At 44.0% G+C, this 22,000-nt stretch overlaps 1 protein-coding gene across 1 annotated transcript in view; it reads right to left on the reverse strand.

Annotated features, from left to right (window-relative positions):
• LOC147893819 (putative cytosolic oligopeptidase A) overlaps nt 1-22,000 on the reverse strand; it is a 164,868-nt gene that overhangs the window by 113,599 nt on the left and 29,269 nt on the right. The window contains exons 2-3 of the mRNA XM_087385768.1: nt 14,862-15,029; nt 13,020-13,143 (exon numbers count right to left, since the gene is read on the reverse strand). Of these exons, the coding sequence (XP_087241894.1) occupies nt 13,020-13,143; nt 14,862-15,029 (292 nt within the window). The remainder of the gene's footprint in view (nt 1-13,019; nt 13,144-14,861; nt 15,030-22,000) is intronic.

The following is a 22,000-nucleotide window of genomic DNA, read 5'->3' on the forward strand; positions in this document are numbered from 1 at the left end:
TCGATGCATCTTACCCAAAAGACAACCCTCACACACATGTTTAGAAACTGTGTGAGTCTGAGGTACATCATTAGCCATCTGCTGTGAATGTAGCTTTGCAAGAGCTCTATAATTGAGATGGCCCATTCTCTCATGCCACAGATGAGTTTGAGCAAGCTGTGAATCTGAATAGCCAATGCTTCGGTGTAAAGTGCAGCTGCATGATGATCAAGGTGATAAAGTCCTTTTCGCAAAGTGCCAGTGAGAACTATGGCATTGTCCTCACGAAGATCATATACTAGGCATCTGTAGCCATCAAAAATTACTCCGAAACCTGAAGTAGCAATTGCTGAAATTGAAATCAAGTTGACTTGAATTCCAGGCACAAAAAGAACATTTGTCAGAGTGACAGGATGGCTGGAAATGGATGTGAGCTGCACATCTCCAACTCCTTTTACAGCATACGAAGCATTATTGGCACATGTAACAGTCCCCCCTCTAAGTGCATCAGCTAAAGAATGAAACAACTGTCTGCAAGATGTGACATGCTTGGAAGCACCACTATCAAAGTACCAGGACTGAGCATCATTAGAAGTAAAAAGTGCATCAGCTTTGGATGGATCAAATGAGCAATGGACAGCCCATGCCCAATCATCCTGAAGAGCATGTGCATGTGAAGCATCTGATAGCTCATGGGATTCAATGGCATGTGAGGCATTAGCTGTCAATCCTGCTTTCTTTTTCTCCGAAGCAATGCGCTTTCTGCATTCTGAAATGTCATGTCCAGGCTTGCGAGGAATTGCAGATGCTATGCGTAGATTTTGGCTTGTTCATAGGCTTGGGAGCCTTGCCTCTTCCTGTTTGCTGTGAAGCAAATGCATGATCAGGAATAATGGCTTGTCTGTTAGCTCTACTTTGCTCTTCCTGCAAAAGCAAAGTAACAAGCTGATCAAAAGAATAGTGGTCTGGATTACCCATGGCCACTAATCGAAGGGTTGTAGCAAACCCTTGATATGTATCTGGTAGTCCATTCAATGTAGTACTGACAAGCTGTGAATTTGGCACCACTTCGTCAATGTTCCATGAGGTCCTTGACCTTTGTCAAATATGCATCCATTGACTCACCTTCATTCATATTCACTTCCTGTAATTGCCTTCTCAAATATGCAACACGAGCTTCATTGCGAATCTGATATAGAGAAGCCAATTTATCCCAAGCATCCTTTGCTGTCCTGCAAGAACCGATGTGTGGAATAATGATTCTCTTGCATGATAAAGCAATGCATGAATGTGCATTTGCATCTCTTGCATCCCATCTAGACTGTTCTTGAGTTGGAAGAGCAACAGTAGGAGTGCTAGAGGAAGAGGCATCAGGAGAAGTACCACCTGCAGAAGGTGCAGCAGTAGAAACAACCACTGAAGGATTGGCTGGCCTCAGATCAGCCCCAGAAACAATATTCCACAAATGCTTTGCAACAAGAATATGTTTCATGAGATAAGACCACATCGGATAGTTGGTGCCATCCAACTTATCATCTTCACGAAGAACTCCAAATAAATCTTGATTGTTCCCAGCCATAGCAACTGTGATAACTTGTAAAAGACCTGAAAAACCAAAAGCCTCAAGGCTATCACTGCAATAAGCTGGCTGTCCCAAAAATGACAGCAAATATCTGCAAATTTATGACCCAAATCAAAGGGCAAATGCAGATCTGACCCAAATGTGACTGTGACAAGCAATGTTCACTGCAAAAACAGCAAATTTGGCAAAAGCCCCAAATTTATTGAGGGCAAATAAGCCAAAAAGAGGGCAAATTCAGAAAAGCCCCAAATCTTGCTGAAATTTCGCAAATGTGACCCAATGTATGCAAATCTGACTCAAAGTCCTGCAAATGTAACTGAATGTCCTGCAATCTGATTTAATGTACTGCAATCTGATGCAAAAACAGCAAATTTGGCAAATGCCCCAAATTTATTTAGGGCAAATAGGCCAAAAAGAGGGCAAATGTGTGAAAGCCCCAAAATTTGCAATGTCCTACAAAAGCCCCAAATTGCAAATGTAGATACCACTGAAAGTAAATTCGCACTTCGAAATTGTACAAAACACTCAGAGCAAGTACAAGCTGTACGGTCAGCTGTTCTCAAAGTACACGTGTACGGAATGCAGGTACAAGTTGTACGACATCTGATCTGCAGGTGAACGTACGGAGCAAATGAACCTGTACAAAGCAGGTACGGTGCGAGTACACTTGTACGGAGAAGAGCGTACGGCTGTCGCAGATACTTATTCCGTACAGCAATGCGCAGGTGTACGGCGCAGGTGTACGGCGACGGGCAGTACTGTGACGCGCAGGTGTACGGCGACGGGCAGTACGGTACGACGATGCACAGTACATAGCAGAACCGTACGGTTGTACGACGCGAATACCACTGAAGGTATGGTTGTACGACCATACGTTGTACGGCGATGCAACGTGCAGGTACAGCGCAGGTACCACTGAAGGTACGACGGAGCAAATAGCGATGAAGAGCCTCGAACCAGATCTGGGAGAGTGTCGACCAGCAGGGCAGAAAACTCTCCAATGAGCAATGGAGTACTCGGGCTGAGGAGAGCTGAAAGGCTACAGCAATACCTGCTCTGATACCACTGTAGATGCTAAACGAAGAGAGAGAGAGAGAGTGTGTGCAGTACAGGACAAGTCGAAGAAGAAGTCACGTCAACTTAGATAGATAAGGTTCCTAAACACAAGTACAAAGTACTTGTATCTAGGCCTAGGACTAAGTGTCCTAGGTGTCACATAGGACTAAGTGTCCTACGTGGCATAGTAAGCACTAACACAATAAGTGCCTACACTTATGCCTACAAGGCACATACCATGGCCTATAGGGCATCACTAGAACCACCAAAAGATGACCTACAATAATCTGCAAATAATCTTCTCCTGGTAGTACACGATCTCTTCTGAATCCGAACTTAAATCTCATCTTCAAGTTCTGGTTCCTCTTGATGCTGAATATTCAAAATGCAGAAGTACCACTGCAGTGCCTCTTCAGTATCTCTTCATGCTCAAAATCCTCTTATGAATACTTAGCTGCTGAAATCTCTTTACAGTAACCTGCTCAATAAGCTTAAACACATTCTCAACAAATTGGTCAGTATTAAAACGATTCTCTCACCCAAATGTTTTCATTGAACTAGGTAGACCTTAGCTATGGATGATTTTGCAATGTTGAGCTACTTAGTCTATAGAAACTATAGACCTTCAATCTCTTTTTCCAACTCTTCTATTTTACCCCTATTTATCTTATCAGACGCTCTACACGGAGGAGAAAAATATTTATTCTCTATCCATACTCTACAATGAGTATGCCTACTCTCTATTCAGTTCACACATCCATACACCAGTGTTGGCTGAATGGATAGCATTTACTCTTGGTTCTATGTTCATCATAGAGTCTTGGGATGAGGAGGTAGAAGCCTCACCCTCCTACTTGGATGCTTTGCCTTTCCCTTTTACAGAATTGGTTTTGACAATTTTGGCTAATAGAGTAGGACATTTATGCCATGGATGCCTTGGCTTATTTTTCTTACATCCGAAACATTTTCCCTCCCTAATTAGCTTTTTCTTCTCATCGTCAATCATGGAAGGAAACGGTATCCATCCAAGACGTGATTGGCTATTAACATTTTGTACAATAGCTTTCACATTTCCTTTGTTGAAGGGTTTACGCGGATTCAATTTCCTCTCGACTATTTCAGCCAGCTTAGTGAGGTCCTTAAGCGTGGTCGGGTTAAACATTTCAACCTCGTACCTTACTTTTGGGCTTAAGGCTGCTAAATACTTCTTTCTCCTATCTTCCTCACTCTTTTCGGGTAACTCTAGAGAGAGTTTCCAAAATCTGGCTGTAAATTTTGAATTACTCTCATTATCGAACTGCCTAAACCTCTCCCAACAGAAGGTTAGGTTCTCTTCATGCCTCGGTAGCATGAAAGTGGCTTTCAATTGCTCCACGAACTTAGCCCATTCATGAATAGGCTCTTTTCCTGTTTGTGACAAGAACCACCACATTAGAGCATCCTTCTGCAAATGCAATGTGGCAAGAGCAAGCTTCTCCTGCTCGGTCTTGTCTTGATGGGCAAAGTATGGCTCAAAATGACAAATCCAATTGAGGATTTTGTTAGCCTCCCTTGCCCCATCATATTTGGGGAACTCAATTCTCTCTCGCAGTTGGAATTTGGACCTCTTAGAAGGGGTACTCAACTCTTCATCCCCGAAGTTTAAAGTCCTCTTAGTCCCTAATCTTGTCATAATGGACTGCTCAATCATATTGGAAAATCAGCTTATCAACAAGAGTCTCCTCTCTTCCTCTTGCACTTGGATTATAATCCATGTGTACTGGGTTTTGAGTTGAAGGCGTGAACTCATCACCTTGTTCTTGGCTGGTCTCATTTCTTCTTTCATTACGAAATGAGAACTCCCTATCAAGAGGTTCTTGAAGGAGAGACTGCTGTAAATCTATTTGTGGGTTATCATACTCAAGATGTGTATAACTTTCACCTAATCCATCCTCTTCAATAAGGGGTGAAGGTGTTCTTTCTCTCTCTCCTTGGGGTAATGGAGGAAAAGGAATAAGTTCATTGTTATATGTCCCTTCCCCTTCCATTCTTTCCTTTTAGTAATACAAGAGAGAAAATGTCTTGCTGTAATTTCACAAAAAAAGAGGTTTATTTTACAGCAAAAGTCAAGTGTTGTAGAGTTGGTGGTACTTATCTGACTCCCGCTTCGTTTGTGTTGAGAAGACACTTAAAATGGCGTCCTTTCCCTTCTCTTTCAAGCTTTTCTTCTTGTATTTCTGCTGTAAACTGGTACGCTCCGTTTGTGCTACTTGTTTTGAGTAGATTGGAGCTCTAGATACCGTTATAGGGGATACTTGATGGGTGGATCACCCCCTTAAAATCTTATTCCGATCCGACTTTCCGTTGGGGAGAACGGGGGATCCCTTTTCCTCACGGTTTAAGGCTTTTAGGGAGGGGGGGGGCAATTCACCTCATGAGGACACCCCGTTCACCGTTCAAGACCAAAAATTTTCAGAAAAATCCCTTGTCTCAGAACCTCGGAGATCGATCGGTCATGATTCTCTTCCGCAACTTCTCTTGCGACTTCAGTCGTCCGCAACTGTCGCCCTCTTCTCGTCCCGCTCGTGGATCTCGTCACCGCTCTGATACCAAATGTGAAATCCACACTTTTCGAGAATGCAAATGTGTGCAATACATGCAGAATTTGAATGCCAATTGGCCCTCCAATGGGAAAGAGCGCCCTCGTGAGAGTACTTGTTTCTATTTCAACCTACATGCAAGGTGGGAGAGAGATGACCGATGAATGCAATGTGATAGAGAGAATGCTTGGTAGAGAGAATGCTACGTGAGATTCACAATGAAAGGGTGATACCCTTTCATTAATGTCCCTTGAGATCACTCAAGTTCCATCTTCCCATTTACACCTACCCTTAGCCTATGACCCATGCATCTATTGAGGGTTTTCGGCAAGCTTTAAACTTAGTACTTGTTGTACTCTGTACACTCATAGGTCTATATCCTACGGGACGAACATGTGCAACCATGACACTAGATATTTAGGTATCCTGAGCCATGTCTAGGATACTTAAACCCATACCATGGAGGGGGGTTTGTAGGCTATCTCATGGGCTATCCATAGACGCCACTTATACCTTGGTATGAGCCTTGTAGGCCTAGTTATAGTTGTTGGGGTAAAGGCACATTGCCACCCCTTTATTAAAGTTAAGACATCTATGACTGTCTTAAGACAGTCATAGGATAAAACCTAATCCTAATAAAACTAATGAGTTTGTGGTGTGGCTCATCACTTCACACCCGCATCTTTGGAGTCTTCTCTCTCTCTCACTCTCTCCCTCTTGCTCTTCTTTCCCTTTCAGGCCCTTCAACTGGTATCAGAGCCACCTTTCCCCTCTACCCTAGCCTAGCCCTCACCTTTCACCTCTACCTAGCCAGCAAGCAGCAGCGCCGTACGGACGTACGTCGTCCGTACATCCGTACGGACGGGCATCGAGCAGCGACGGCTTGCATCGCGGGCGCGGGCATCGAGCGTGGGCACGCATCGGATCAGGGCGCGGGCGCGGGCGCGGGCTGTATAGCAGCTGCTAACTGCAGCAGGGCGGCGCCGCGTCACACCAGCAACTGCATAGCAACTGCTACAGCTGCATAGCAGCTCTCGGGCGTCGCACAGTCTACAGGTACACGACTGTACGGCAGTCCGTACGACGGGCGTCCGTACAGTACGGACGACGCCGCCGTACCTGCAGGGAGCTACATCAGGGCAAAACTTTCGAAATTTTTTGTTTTCCCTCTTCTGGGATTCCGTACACTGCGCAGGTACAGGAAGTACAGCAGGCGCAGATTTTTTCTTTGGGAAGAAAAGAAGAAGAAAGAGCTCTCTGCTCTTGATTCAGGGTCATTTTTTCAGTTCTCAAAACTGTGTTATCTTGAAAGTACAGCAAGTACCTTCATTTACCTCGTGCTTGAGGTGAAGAGAACCACAGTGTGTGGTTGATTGCACAGTTATCTGTTTTCGTGAAGGAAATGCCTTGATTTTGCAGAGGACTTTTATGCTTTTACTGGGCTTGAATCTCAGTTTCCGGGTGAGCAGATCATAGGGCTTTTGCCTGGCAGTCGATGCTTTGTATGCCTTGAGGTAGTGTGGTGCCAGAGAGCACACATTTGCCTCGATTTCCGCAGTGTCGAGGTGACATTTTCTTGCAGGTCACATTTCTTGTGCAACACTCAGAGAACCTCAGTTGAGCCACGCTTGGCCAGGGCGCATCGAGTTTACTCGGTCCCTAACTGTCCATCGTTGACAGTGCTCAAAAGGTTCATCATTGAGTGTTTGTACGTTGGGATCTGTGTATGTCATTTCTACAAAGGGCAGTATATGCATTACACTGTTGGTTGATTTTGTCAGAGAGACTTTCATATTGCATACTACCTCAGTGTTGAGGTGTTTTTCACTTGGTTCAGGTGTCAGATCAAGGGGCTTTTGCCCAGATTTTGTATGATAGCACTTGGGTCACCGACAGAGATCTTCAGATGCATTTTATCCCCTTGGCAGAAGGGTGATTGCTTGGGATTTATCCCATTTTCTATTGCAGGTCTTGTGACAGGCTGAAGTGTCTTTTTTTTTTTGGGTGTTTGCCAAGTGGTTTATGCATATTAACTCAGTGCAATACCTCATCTGAGGTGGGAGAAGTGATCAGTACAGCCAGTACAGCCAGTACAGCAGTGTTTACACCAGTGTTTGAGCCTTGTCAGCTTATTATGCACTGTTAAGCACATGTTGATCAGCTGCAGCATTCTGAAATTACTGTTTATGCCTCTTTGAGCACGGTATAGTGTGTCAGAAGGTACAGTATTTGCAGGGTCATTTACTGTTTTGCTGCAGATTTTCCTGACAGTAAAAAAAAAAAAAACAGCACTATTGTAAGTGCTCCTGGCTCTTGATAGAGCAGGTTTTTTCTGAGAAATCAGAATTTTTATTCAGTCTTTTTACTTCCAGTGAGTTAGATACTTTCCTTATCTGATATGGCATCAGGGGGAAGTGATTCTTCAATTCTGAACATAAAAAGAAACTGGAAGGAGCACACAATTATGCATTATGGGCAGAACAGTGCTTGAATGTACTTCTATTAAAGAAGATTTCTAAGCCCATAAGGATGAAGGGTGTCAAGCCATCTGACATGGCAGCAAATGACTGGGAAGAGCTTGATTTGTCCGCAAGGGCAGCTATCATGCTCACTATTTCTGACACTCTTGTGTTCAATGTTCAGGCTGAAAAGACCTCTTATGGTCTATGGCAAAGGCTAGAAGAATTGTATGTCCAAAAGAGCTCAGCCAGTAAGGTTTATTGGTTGAAGAAGCTGGTTGATCTTCGCATGAAGGAAGGTACAGCTATGACCTCACACTTGAGTGAGTTCAATGCCATCTTTACACAGCTGATTGCACAGTGATTGAACCTTGATGAGGAGTTCAAGGCTACTTTCTTGCTGTGTACCCTCCCTGAGAGTTGCGACACTTTCAAGACCACCCTGTCAAATTCGAATGTCACTCTTATTTATGCTGATGTAGAGAGCTCACTCCTTATGGAGGAGATGAGCAGGAAGAATAATGCGAGCAGCAAGTCTTCAAATGCCTTGCAGGTACAGGATAGAGGCAGGACTCAGCACAAGGGGAGATCTGCTAGTAAGTCCAAATCCCGAAGTCAGTCCCGTGGTAAAAAGGATATTGAATGCTTTTATTGTGGCAAGAAGGGACATGTGAAGTCTAAGTGCTTCAAGTTCATACGGGATCAGAAAGCCAAGAAGGCTGAAACAAAGGATGCAGGAAATGCAAGCAAAGGCAAAGGCAAGGCCAAGGCAGATGACTTGGATGCAGTGAATGTTGCAGCAGAGGACAGTGACAGTGACATACATGATGTTTTATGCTCTTCTGCTGTAATAGCACATGCTTTGGTTATTGATGGCCATGACATGCACACCTGGCTCTTGGATTCAGGTGCCTCTTTTCATGTTACTCCTCATAGGGAGTGGTTTACTTCCTACACAGGTACTCATGGGGTTGTTCATCTTGGGAACAACTATGCATGTCAGATTGCAGGGATTGGCAGTATACAGATAGTATTTCCTGATGGACGCATATTCATGCTTGATGGTGTCCGCCATGTGCCGCAAATCAAGAAAAATCTGATTAGCACTGGCTTATTGGATGACAGTGGTTACCACACCACATTTGGGGATTCCAAATGGGTGATTACTGATGGCCAGGCTGTAGTGGCTGAGGGTTTTAAGAGGGATACCTTGTATCCTCTTTATGTTTCCAGTGTGGGTAATCATGTTGTTGCCATAACCGAGCTGCCAAAGGTTTCATTGTGGCATAGCCGGTTGGGACACATGTCTGTTAAAGGAATGCAAGAACTGTCACGTTTGGGTTATCTGCCGTCTCTTTCTTTTTCAGATTTGCCTACTTGTGATCATTGCATATTTGGCAAGCATTCTGTGACTCCTCATAAGAGGAGAATTCCCCAGAATAGAGCACCACTTGATCTAGTGCACACTGATTTGAGTGAGATGCCACAGTTATCACTAGGGGGTGCAAAATATTTTATTACTTTCATTGATGATGCCACACGCAAAGTGTGGGTCTATTTCTTGAAGCATAAGGGCGATGCCTTAGATGCTTTCAAGAAGTTTGTCGCTCAGGTTGAGAATCGGACAGGTCGCAGGCTGAAATGCCTCAGATCCGATAATGGGGGTGAGTATGTGTCACATGCTTTTGTGCAGTTCTGCCAAGCTAAGGGCATCAAACAGGAACTCACAGCTCCTCATAATGCATCTCAAAATGGTGCAAGTGAGCGGATGAATCGAACTATTCAGGAGAAGGTTCGATGTATGTTGTCTTATGCTGCATTACCCCATGGCTTTTGGGCAGAAGCCGTGCAAACAGCAGTTCACATTATTAACAGGTCGCCAAACAAGGCTTTGGAGTTGAAAGTGCCAGAGGAGGTGTGGTCTGGCAAGCCACCTTCATATAAGCACTTACGTGTATTTGGCTGCGAGTGCTTTGCTGATGTACGCAAAGAACTGCGCTCCAAACTGGATCCAAAGTCTATCAGATGCATCTTTATGGGTTATGGTGACGAAGGTGAAATGGGGTACAGGTTATGGGATCCCGTTAAACGGAAGATTATACGCAGCAATGATGTCATCTTTAAAGAGGATAGTGTACACAAAGAACCCGTGCAACCTGTGGAATACAGGAGGGTTATTTATGATGATGTTGGACAGCAAAGAATGCCCATTTATATGCAGCAGCAGCCTGCTGCAGATAACCCTGTTCAAGAGGGTATACAGGCTGAAAATCAGTCAGATAATTTTGCCAATGATGCACCACTGGATATGCCAGCAGATGGAGCTGTAGCACAGCCAGATATGGTGGTACAGCCACCCGTCATGCATGAAGAACAGGCTGGACAGCAGCCTAATCTGGAACATTTTGTTAGGAGGAGCACCCGTGTACAACGGCCTTCTGCCAGGTTTGTTCCAGGAGCCAATAATGTGGCTGATTTTATCATGCTGACAGATTGTGGTGAGCCTTCCAGCTTCAAGGAAGCCATGGGAAGAACAGAGAAAAAGAAGTGGGAGAAAGCCATGCAGTCAGAAATGGACTCCCTACTTCAAAATGATACATGGGACTTGGTGCAGTTACCTGCAGGCAGAAAGGTTTTGCCATGCAAGTGGGTTTACAAAGTCAAAGTGGATTCAAATGCTTTACCGAGGTATAAGGCCAGATTGGTTGCCAAGGGATTTAAGCAGGAGAAGGGCATTGACTTTGATGAGATCTTTTCCCCTGTAGTCAAGATGACTACTTTGAGAGCAGTGTTAGCCCTTGTTGCTCATGACAACATGGATTTATGTCAGATGGATGTGAAGACAGCTTTTCTTCACGGAGATCTCCATGATGAGATCTATATGAGTCAGCCAGAGGGATATGCTGTTGAAGGGAAAGAGCAGCTTGTGTGTAAGCTCAAGAGGAGCTTGTATGGACTCAAGCAGGCGCCAAGAGAATGGTACAAGAAGTTTGATGCCTTCATGCAGTCCCAAGGGTATCATAGGTGTGAGACTGATCATTGCTTGTACACCAAACGGGCAAAGGATGGCAGTTTGATGCTACTCATCCTATATGTGGATGACATGCTTATTGCCAGTAAATCTCAGCATGAGATTAGTGCTTTGAAGAAACAACTGCATAAGTCTTTTGACATGAAAGACTTGGGTGATGCAAATCATATTCTTGGCATGCGGATTACTCGTGACAGGTCCAAGGGACTTTTGTTTCTGTCACAGAAAGAGTACATTGACAAAGTACTGCAGCGCTTTAAAATGGAGGGGGGGAAGTCTATTAGTACCCCGTTGCCTCCACATTTAAAACTCAGCAGTAAGGACAGCCCCAGATCAGATGATGATAAGGCTGAAATGGCCAAGGTTCCGTATGCATCTGCAGTTGGATCTTTGATGTATGCCATGGTTGCCACTCGTCCGGACATTGCTTTTGCGGTGGGAGTCATCAGCAGGTATATGGCAAATCCAGGCAAGAGACACTGGGAAGCAGTGAAAGGTGTCTTGAGGTATCTCAAGGGTACCAAAGACTTGTGCATATGCTATGGTAGGCAGGATGCATTGGTGCATGGTTTTACAGATTCAGACTATGCAGGGAATGCAGATAACCGGAAGTCTGCTACCGGTTATATTTTCACATTTGCAGGAGGTGCTATATCATGGGTGTCTCGGTTGCAGAAATGCATTGCACTGTCAACTACTGAAGCTGAATATGTTGCAGCCACTGAGGCTTGCAAGGAAGCAATATGGCTTACTCGGCTGGTGGGAGACTTGGGCATTACAAGAGATATGCCGGTTTTGCATTGTGATAGTCAGAGTGCTATCATGTTGGCAAATAATCCGGTCTTTCATAAGAAGACCAAGCACATAGACGTGAAATATCATTTCATCAGGGAGGTACTGGAAGACAAGCGACTTGAGCTTGTGAAGGTGCATACTGATGATAATCCTGCAGATTTGCTCACTAAGAGCTTGCCTACTGAGCGGTTTGCACATTGCCGCCACATCATGGGATTAGGATGAGACCATTCTTATTTTATGGTCCTGTATACAGTAACTGTATATTGCTGTAATTTTTATTCTTTTCTCCCCTTTAGGCACATTGGCCTTTAGGTGGGAGGTTGTTGGGGTAAAGGCACATTGCCACCCCTTTATTAAAGTTAAGACATCTATGACTGTCAGTCATAGGATAAAACCTGATCCTAATAAAACTAATGAGTTTGTGGTGTGGCTCATCACTTCACACCCGCATCTTTGGAGTCTTCTCTCTCTCTCACTCTCTCCCTCTTGCTCTTCTTTCCCTTTCAGGCCCTTCAATAGTCAGTTAGGACTATTGGTACAATTAGTTTATGTACCATCTAGGTCAGTTAGAACACTTAGTCCAGTTAGGACAGTTAACCCTAGGGTTTTGTTATGTTGGCTCTCCCTTGAACCTCCACACTTCAGTGTTGCAACAATCTATTACAGCATCTCGTTTTTCTCCATTGTGCTTCCATTTTTTAGCTTCCATTGCTTCCAAGGACCAACACCCAACACTCAGAGGAAGAATAGAACTCTTATGGAGATGAATAGATGCATGCTCACAAGCAAAAAGTTGCCTCACGGGTTTTGGCTTGAAGGTCTCATGTGTGCCAACTATGTTTTGAACCAAGCTCCCACTAAGGCTTTGAAAACAAAGACTCCTTATGAAGTTTGGCATGGGAGAAAGCCCTTAGTGCAACATTTTCGTGTCTTTGGATGTGTTGCATATGCCCATGTGCTTGTTGAGTTTCGACGTAAGCTGTCAGACAAGACACTTAAATGCATATTTGTTGGATATAGTACCGTCTCTACAATCTTGCTACACGTAAGATTTTTGTTAGTAGAGATGTAATCTTTTCAGAAAATTCAGCACATACACAAGTTGAATTTAATGTGCCAACTTCTTCTACATCGGATGATGTTTTTGAGGGATTACTACCCATTGCTTTGGGTTCCGCATATGACATCCCTGCTGAAAATCAGCATTTACAACAACCTCCTCCTGTTCCACATGAGGAGCAAATAGATTCCAATGGTTAAATAGCATGCGGACAAGCTTAATCCTATCATGATTTAGCACTTTTCACACCAAATAGGCCATTGTTAATAAATTAACTGTTTGGATTGAATAACCAAGGTTAGTAGGGTGGTTTTACTCCCAACACCATAGGAAACACAATCATCAATTTAAGCATTAGTGAACCCATTTGGTCGTATTTCAGAAAAAGGACTTGAAGATTACGAACCCATACATGCTTATAGCAAGCCTCTATTTCAATAAATATACAAATACCATACTTATGAGAAAAACATACCTTCAACAAGCCGTTGTTGTGCCTCGGTCAATGTATCCCAGAGAGAGCCTTCACGTATTGCTTTAAATGCCTCATAGATAGGCTTACTTTGACTTAACTTTAGTTGAAATGCAACTTTCTCTGGCTGCAAAGTTCAAAATTTGAGTATCCCAATTATCACATCAAAAATGTAAAGCGTACCAAGCCACTTCAAGATCAACTTGTAACTAAATGCATGATCCTCACTCGAACATACTTGCCCCAATCTCCTATATATACCTTCATAAGATTAGAATACATCAAATCCTACAAATTAAAATCTTTTATAGAATGAGCAAAAGAACAAGGAAAGAAGGAAGTTTGCAAGTTTAGACAGAATTATGAGTAAATGAGAAAAATAAAAAAGGAATAAAACTTAGTAAGCAAAGCTACGCGCTTAGATACCAAATGAAGGATGCAAGAGGGAGCAAGAAGAGTGCAAACATAGAATAGATAAGATAAAGGAAAACATACAAGAGGTGAAGGTTTTGTCTAAGTGACAAAACCTAAACCTATCCACTAACTGTAATTAGGGATCCTAACTGTGGTTAGGGGGAAAAACCTCTAATGAGGAAAAAGTGCACCTAACTCACTTATTGACTATACATTGGTCACTCCCATGAATTATGGCAATAATTCCAACAGACAACTGAAGCAAATGGCTGCAAGGAGGCGGCATAATAGAGGCGGAACGAGCTAGCGGAGAGAGGAGGCAACATAGACAAAATTACGGTTAGGATTGAAAGGATGATGACGTGGTAGGGCGATTAGGGCAAGACTAACCTGCTCTGATACCATGAAGGAAACATGGGGTGGGGGTGTGTGTGTGTGTGTGTGTGTAAGAGAGAGAGAAAGAGAGATATAGGCTAGGTGAGAGGAAACGATACTCAAATAAAGACATCATGAAAGGCTTTCATTCATTCATCAAGTATGATATGACAAGTGAAGTACTACAAGCCTTTATAGGCTAGACACACACACTCTAGTACCAAGTGCATATGGGGTAAGTCCCAAGGTGACACGTGGCACTCCCACATTAACCGCTACTAGATCTCCTAGTACAACACATCACACACACTCTTTGGCTATGATTTCTCCAACAATTGTCCCCACCATTGGTGTCATCATGTGCCTCATCAAAATGTGCCAAAGCATCTGGCAAAACCAGCTCAATCACTAATGTTAAGATGTGAAACGTCATGAGGCTCATTAAATTCTAGAGTGGCGTTTGATAAAACACCTCCACTCCAACTTCTATCTCAAGAACAGTTTTCTCAAGCAAATTGCTAATTAGTAAAAGTTAGTCTCTTCTTAGAGAATACTTTGTTGGAAGATATTGGTAAATTGTACCAGAGAGTGGTTGTGCCTAGAAGATATTCAGCTCAAGGGACCTAGTCCCTTCTTTAACCAAGCAGAGTAGTTAGTCATCTTGGTGTGTGCACTCCTCTCTCTCTCTCACCCCTTTCTTCCAACATGGTCTTGGATCCAATTGCTTGACGTTAACCATGGTAACAACCCCCGTGGATGTTCCAAAATCAATTACGAGGAGATGCACCTAAGGTGCTCAAGTAGACTGAAAATATTGAATCCCAAGCCCTCCCTGTTAAGGCATTGCTTTCATTTGTTTGCTACATCCATAATTTGAGTACAAAAAGTACTGTTAAGATTGCATAATAGCTTCTATAATGTTTAAATGCAAGACTAAAGAGCATAAAAAACACAGCATCATTAATAAAGAAAGTCAATCAACATGGAATTACAGCATCTGAGCAATAGCATCATTCAATTTCAGCAACAAAGGACGAAGTTTTTTGAATATCACACCTGAACCTCCTCAACTGCTGCCCGTAGTTCACTTGAATCCTTCACTGCTTTCAGATGGCTCACAACACCCCACGCAACAGTCAAGCGATCTACAATTCTTTCCAAAGGTTCAACCAAACCAGTCCATGACGGCTCTACATTTTGCTCCAGCTTGGTCAGATCCTCTTCCTACAGAAGACATCACCATTGAACACATTTAATGCCTTTAAATGCAGCTATGCAAAATGCAGCTAACATAAGTGATTACATTATTTGAATATGTCTATTTAAAATGATCATCTTGACACTTGTCAACCTGGTCAACTATCTTATCAATACAAAAGTAAAAATAGCCTCATGTTAGAAAATATGACAACTCTGATCCTTAATTCCAAAGCAGCCATTTGACTAGGTTTTCAACAAGTAGAAACAAACGCCCATCGTGGAGGCACGACTCTAAAAGGCTTAGACTCCTAAACATCAAGTTGAGTTCAAATTATTCTTGTTGAACCAATGTGCACTTTGTATTTCTCCTTGTTCTTGAAAAGAGTAATTTTGTAGTAAAATCTAACATCGAGATAAAATTGTCCTTGGGGAAATTGGCAAGGCATGACCTAAATTGCTTGTCTAATCAAGTTCTAAATTTGTGAAGCATGTATTTTGGGATGGATCGAACTAAATGATCTATACGCTCCCTTGGTCGAGTGGTGTGGTCTTATATGACTACCCATATCTAAGATCTTCTTTCTAATCCTTCAACATCAACCATTTCATATCTCATGACAAGGTTGACCCTAAATTCATTCAGGTAGACAACTTCCTTCTCTTTCACACCACATTGGGGGCATTGCCATGAATGCATTCAATATCGTGCCACTCAGAGCACATCCCTTTTGAACACATCATTGGTTCCCACATAGACCTTAGGCTATCCAACTTACTTTCCCTTGCAACACACATGAGGATCTAGATGGCTCATAGATGGGACAACCATTTAGGAGACATGGGCATCTATTACAATGTCACAATGCTCCAAGGTGACCGCATCTCAAGTTTCAAAGCTCTTTAGGATGAATTCCAAAGACCAATGAGCCACTGGGGTCCCCTCACATTAGTACTACTACCACCCCAACATCTTGCAACTCGAACCATGTTATGTAAATGGTCATTCATGATGTCCCATTGTGGGGCGGTCCTCGATTGTACCTCCCTGAGGGGGATGACCCTCCCGTCGCCAAAGTTCTACAACGATTGGTCTTTGTGGCTCGCTGGTTGTGGGTCAATAGCCCATGACTTGCATGTTGGCAAGTGGTTTTGGCCCAAGCAAACCCACAATCAAAATGGTACCCTTCTCCTACACCACTTGTATTAGCAAGCAGCACCAAATAGAGGCCTCTCCATGGACCTCATTGTGGAAGCAATATTGGCTTCAATGGCGAGTCCCAATCATCCTCCTGTCCAAGTGCTAGTCGCGACTATGGATCATGGAGTCCTCCCTTTGGGGCCCTAGCTCAAGGATGGAGAGAGAGAGAGAGAGAGAGAGAGAGAGAGAGAAGAAGAAGACGATATTTTAACATCCACAGGAGACCTCGCGGGTCTATGGGACAAAAAAACACACACCAAAATCATCAACATCAGTTAGAGATTGAGAGTCTTTGGGGGAGTATATCAGCTCAGCCCCAATTTATTTAGATGCACAACTAGCTACTAATTTTATCTTAGAAAAAGAAAATGGCCTGAGCAACATCAGTTTAAGACTGCGAGTCTTTGGATTTAGATTTGAAATCATGGATCAAGGCTTGTCCATCCCTATATACTGCCCATTTTCCATCTTTGTGTGCATCCTTCAATTTAGTAAGTTCAACATTCCTTTGTTGGAGCTGATTCAGGGTAAGCTCCTCAAATATCCATACTCGTGTGCCTTTGTCTATCGGAGAATCTTGACTCTACCTGCCCTCTCTGTGAACTCAACTTGTACTTGTGTCCCCTTCTGAGAGAACCAACTGATGTCAGTTTCATCCCATTCTATCTGTGGTATCTCCTTCTTGAGACTTGTGTATCCCTCCGTAAAATCATTTGCAGGACAGCCCATACAATTCTCTCGCAGCCCCCCTATGCGCAATCTCTTGTTGTTTTTTTGCTATGGCTTCCTACTCTTTTACCTCTGTATATAGATCTACTTGTTGATTTTGTTGTTGGCTAGAATAGCCATCTCTTTCTTGGCTGAGCTTACCTGAGTGGTGATCATCTCTTCAACCGTGGAGACAAGCGTTGGCTCTACTAGAGATGTTTTGTATTTCTCCATAACCTCTGCATTAATTTCTTAATTGCCTTTGCTCTCCATCTCCTTCACCTTTCTTCCAAGAGCTGCAGCCATAAGCTTGAGCTCTCTCACTTCTTGCTGTAGAAAGTATATTTGCTCTTGTGGATCAGATCCAATCCTCCGCTTGTAGTGCAATGCATAGGGGCTAAGTGTCGATATGGAGGCTGCAACGCCAAAGTAGGAGGGCTTTCTAATCAGTGTAGAGGCGAAAGTCTTCATCTTCGAGAGTTATAGTGACCTGTGCAAACTTTGATGTGCCCTTTTGTTGACACTAACCCCTGTGCCCTTTTGTTGACGCTAACCCCCAAGCTAAGCCACAGGCGTCAGCTCAACCTGGGGTGAGGGAAAGGACTGTACGGAGAGGTACTACCGGGAGAGTACTACGGAGGTACGACTAACGAAGAGTCACATACGACGGGACTGTACAAGACTGCACGACATATACAACGGGACTGTATGGAGAGGCTGACGATGTATGGAGAGACGAGTGCGACAGGACTATACGAGGAAGCAGAGAGGGGATGCGGGGGGGGGGGAGGCGGAGAGACGAGGTGGAAGAGGCGGAGAGTGACACAACCCCGCAGGATCTGACCCTATCACTGACCTATAATTTCATCCTCAATCCAACCAGAATCATAGCGCAGGCGCCTCGATCCTCTCGACCACCCCTGAGCACGTGGGCTATAGCTCGACTCATCCATAGGCCCGTTTCTAACCCAGGCGTCCCATACCACTTGAGCCCATCCAGAGGACCTTCAATACACCACCTATGATCCGCCATGTAGATGGCTAGAGTCCCGCCCTGTGTCCAAGCTCCATCCATCAGTTGAGGAGCGCTCAACTGATCTACACAATAGCACTGGCCCTCCCTCTATATAGAAGGAAACCCGTTGTAGATAGCATAATGCTATGAATAGCTCTCTCCATATAAAGCGAGCACTATATATGAATTAATCTGTATATATAGCAATCTCGGCTAAAAATAGCCATCGAGCCCTATGCTATCCTGTAACCCATGTTCACCTGCTATCCAACCCTAGGTACACCATGCACATGACATACTCCCCTTTCTCTAAGAACTCACCTCTGAGTTCACTAGAAAGCTCGAAAACTTGCCGTGAAGATGAGTCAATGCCAATAACTATACTCTGACTATCAATTTGAGTGTGCTATACTTTCCATGAGATTCCAATCAAAGAGAATCTAAGGCGAAAGCCACAATCTTTGATAACCAACCTAAGGAAAGTAAATCTCTCAATCTAAACAAGGTTACGTATCATCGAGTATTCTCCTCGAGAAATCAAGTAACGCTTGAATCCAGAGAGTTAGTTTCGTTGACATCCATACACAAGCATGGTAAAATCCGTACCTGAAGGTAAATGATTCTATCAACCTTATCTATTGAGTTCTAACTGGGAATTCACGAAAAAATATTCATCATGCTAAATACCCTTGAACTCAAAAATCTTAGATTGAGATCGAGGAATCATTGTTCGAACAACCCCATCAATTGAGCCCCTCGAGGTCAATTTCTGGGTTGCAATTTCTATCAACCCTAATGTCATGAATTACTTAGTATTCAGAAAATCCCTCAACGGAGTACCCTTGTAATTCAAATTCTTGGGTTGAAATACATGACAGATTTTCCATCGCAGAACAATTAGGTGTCCGTTCACAATGTTAGATATCAATGCTCCACTCTCGTGTAACTACTCGGGAACCAGCTAACTCTACTTGTAAGCCTCCCATATGAGGAGAAGGCATTGGGTAGCTCGGTTATCTGGTAGGTCCCGGTTTGGACATCAGATGGGGGCCATGTGTGGCTTGATGGCTGGACGGCTTTAGATAGAGTTGGCACATTGCCAACTAGGCTACATGCAAGTGCGGGAAGGCATCCCTTGACTGACTGCACTGAGGGTAGACGGAGCATTTTTTAGGGCAGCTCACTCTCGGGTTGCGGGACCCGTTTGGAGCCTCAGATGATTCCGGATGGCTCTGGGTCGAACGATAATCGGTGGTCTGTTGCTCTGTTTTACGCACCGGTTCTATCGTATGGTTAGTGGCCTATTTCAGGACCGACCCCCAGTCGACCGTTTTGGGCGGACTGGGTTGGTCACCCAATTGAGCCTAACTGACTACGACCAGTGGCTATATAAGAGCAAGTCCGTGAAGCTCATTTTATCACTGGCTACAGCAACCCTGATTCCTTAGCATCCAGCCTCCGTCTTCTACTGTTTTCAGCACGTCATCGAAGCTTCTTTCATAGGAGCGCACGGTTGGGAGGCAGCGCTATCTATTGTATTAGTTCTACAGTAATCAAAATTTTGATTCTCCATATTATCTTGTTTTCTCTCTTGGGTACGAGATCCTGTTATCTGTTGAGCACAGACGATGTATTATTTTCTTACATGGTATTAGAGCCTGGACTCTAGCTGAAAGATTTGGTAGTGTGTTTTCTGTTTGCGAGCAGATTGTGAGAGATGGCCCAGTCCGCAAGACTACGAATCCCACCGTTCGGCGAAAGCGAAAAGTTGGACGGCTCTAACTATCCACTCTGGAAGTTCAAGATGAAGACCATCCTAAGCGCATACGAGCTTTGGGGGACTGCTCCTGGGGTGGATGCGAGGCCGGTTGCGAGACCGGATCCAGCCAATGCAGGACAACAGATAGTATCAACTGTGGATGGGATTCTCGCGTGGACAAGAAGAAATGCAGATGCGCTGTGTTCTATCGTCTGCAGTGTTAGTGATTTCGTCATGGCATTAATTCAACATGTCACCACAGTGGAGAAGGCATGGACGGTCTTGAAAAATCAGTACGAGATCACGAATCAGACGCGGATTCAGATTCTGGAGACTCAACTCGCGAACGAGAAGTTGTCTGAGTCTGAAGCGGCAGAGAAGTTCATCACTAGGATGAAGAATCTACGCGATCAGATGATTGCGATTGGCATCACCATCACCAGCCAGAATCTAGCACGAAAATGCATACAAATTCTCTCATCAAAGTACGACGGTCTTGTTACGGCTTTGAATACGCAGAATAGAAATCCGTCCCTCAACTTTGAGGATTTCAGCGCGATGCTTTTGGAGAAGGAGATGCGTCAAAAGACGAGGACTGGAGAAGATTCGGCATTTTGGACCGGATCAAAGAAAAGTAAGGGTAAGGACTCTGGTAACCCATCTTCTTCAGATGATAAAAAGAGAAAGAAGAAGATCAAGTGCTTCTATTGCAACAAGGCAGGGCACAAGTAGAATGAGTGCCGAAAGAAAATTGCAGATGAGAACGGAGTAAAGAAAGAGTCCAGCAACAGCGCGCAGGCAGTACTAGTAGAGCTGTTCGTCGCAATTGAGGAGATTTGCACGGAGGTAGTTCATGTACTTGCGGATGAATCGTGGATCATTGACAGTGGTGCATCGCGCCACATGACCAGTTGGAAGGATTGGTATACCTCTCTACAGCCGATAGGGAATGACATCCTGGTAGCAGTCGGCAATGATGCAAAATGTCCAGCAAAAGGAAAAGGTACGATTGCTCTCAAGTCAGATGGAGTTGTAAAACAGTTGTCCGATGTTCTTTATGTGCCAGATATCAAGAGGAACTTGTTGTCCGTTTTTGCGATCACGGATCGGGACCTCAAAGTTCAATTCGATAAGAATGGTGCACAGATTCTGGATCTTCAAGGGAAGGTTGTTGGTAAAGGTACACAGTGCAACAACATCTACGAACTCTCAGCTTTCAGTGCTCGAGCGGATGTGAAGAACACTAAGCTGTGGCATGAGAGGTTTGGTCATCTAAATCTTAGTTCTTTGAAGGAGATGCATAAAAGTGGAATGATTGCAGACCTACTAGAAATTTCAGATCTGCCCGATGTATGTGAAGCTTGCATGATGGGCAAGCAGCATCGGCATTCCTTTTCTAAAGAGGTCAGCAGGGCAAAGGCTCCTCTAGAGCTCGTTTACACGGATCTCTGCGGAAAGATGGAGACGGAAGCTTTGGGTGGTTCCTACTACTTCATGACACTGATCGACGACTACAGTAGAAGGATATGGATATACTTCCTGAAGACTAAAGACGAGGCTTTTAGTAGGTTCAAGGAATGACATGTAATGGTTGAGAAAGAAACGGGGAGGAAGGTGAAGAAGTTGAGATCAGATAGAGGTGGAGAGTTCACATCAACTGAATTCGAAAGTTACTGCAAAAGTTACGGAATCAAGACGCAGAAACCCCCGCTACATACATCACAACAAAATGGAGTAGCAGAACGCAAGATGTGCGTCATCTGCGAAATGGGTCGGAGTATGATGAAAGGAAAAGATTTGTCAAAGACTTTCTGGGCGAAAGCATGCAACACTGCAGTTTACATTCTGAATCGTAGCTACACGAAGGCTGTGAACGGGATGACTCCACTGCAAGCCTTTTCTGGTAAGAAACCTTCAACTGCACATTTCAGAGTTTTTGGATGTGATGTGTTTTGGCTTTAGTTGTCCAAGGAAGTTGGCCCGTGTTTCAGATGGATGTGAAATCCGCCTTTCTGAATGGAGATCTCAAGGAGGAGGTATACGTGGAACAACCACCAGGTTTTGAGATCCCCGGTTCAGAAGATAAAGTCTGCAAACTGAAGAAGGCACTTTACGGGCTGAAACAGGTCCCACGAGCGTGGTACCCGCGAATTGATGCCTACTTTCTGCAAAACGGGTTCATGAGGAGTCCATCTGATGCAAATTTGTATATCTTCAGAGAAGGAGACAGGTGTATGATCGTGGTCGTTTATGTGGATGACCTTGTCAGAACAGGGAACCATGAAGAGAAGATCTCGCAGACGAAGCATTTGCTA

The sequence above is a fragment of the Dipteris shenzhenensis genome, chromosome 15 (assembly GCF_047967505.1).
Source record: "Dipteris shenzhenensis isolate YYH24624 ecotype China chromosome 15, Dip_SZ_1.0, whole genome shotgun sequence".
In the NCBI taxonomy this organism is placed as follows: domain Eukaryota; kingdom Viridiplantae; phylum Streptophyta; class Polypodiopsida; order Gleicheniales; family Dipteridaceae; genus Dipteris; species Dipteris shenzhenensis.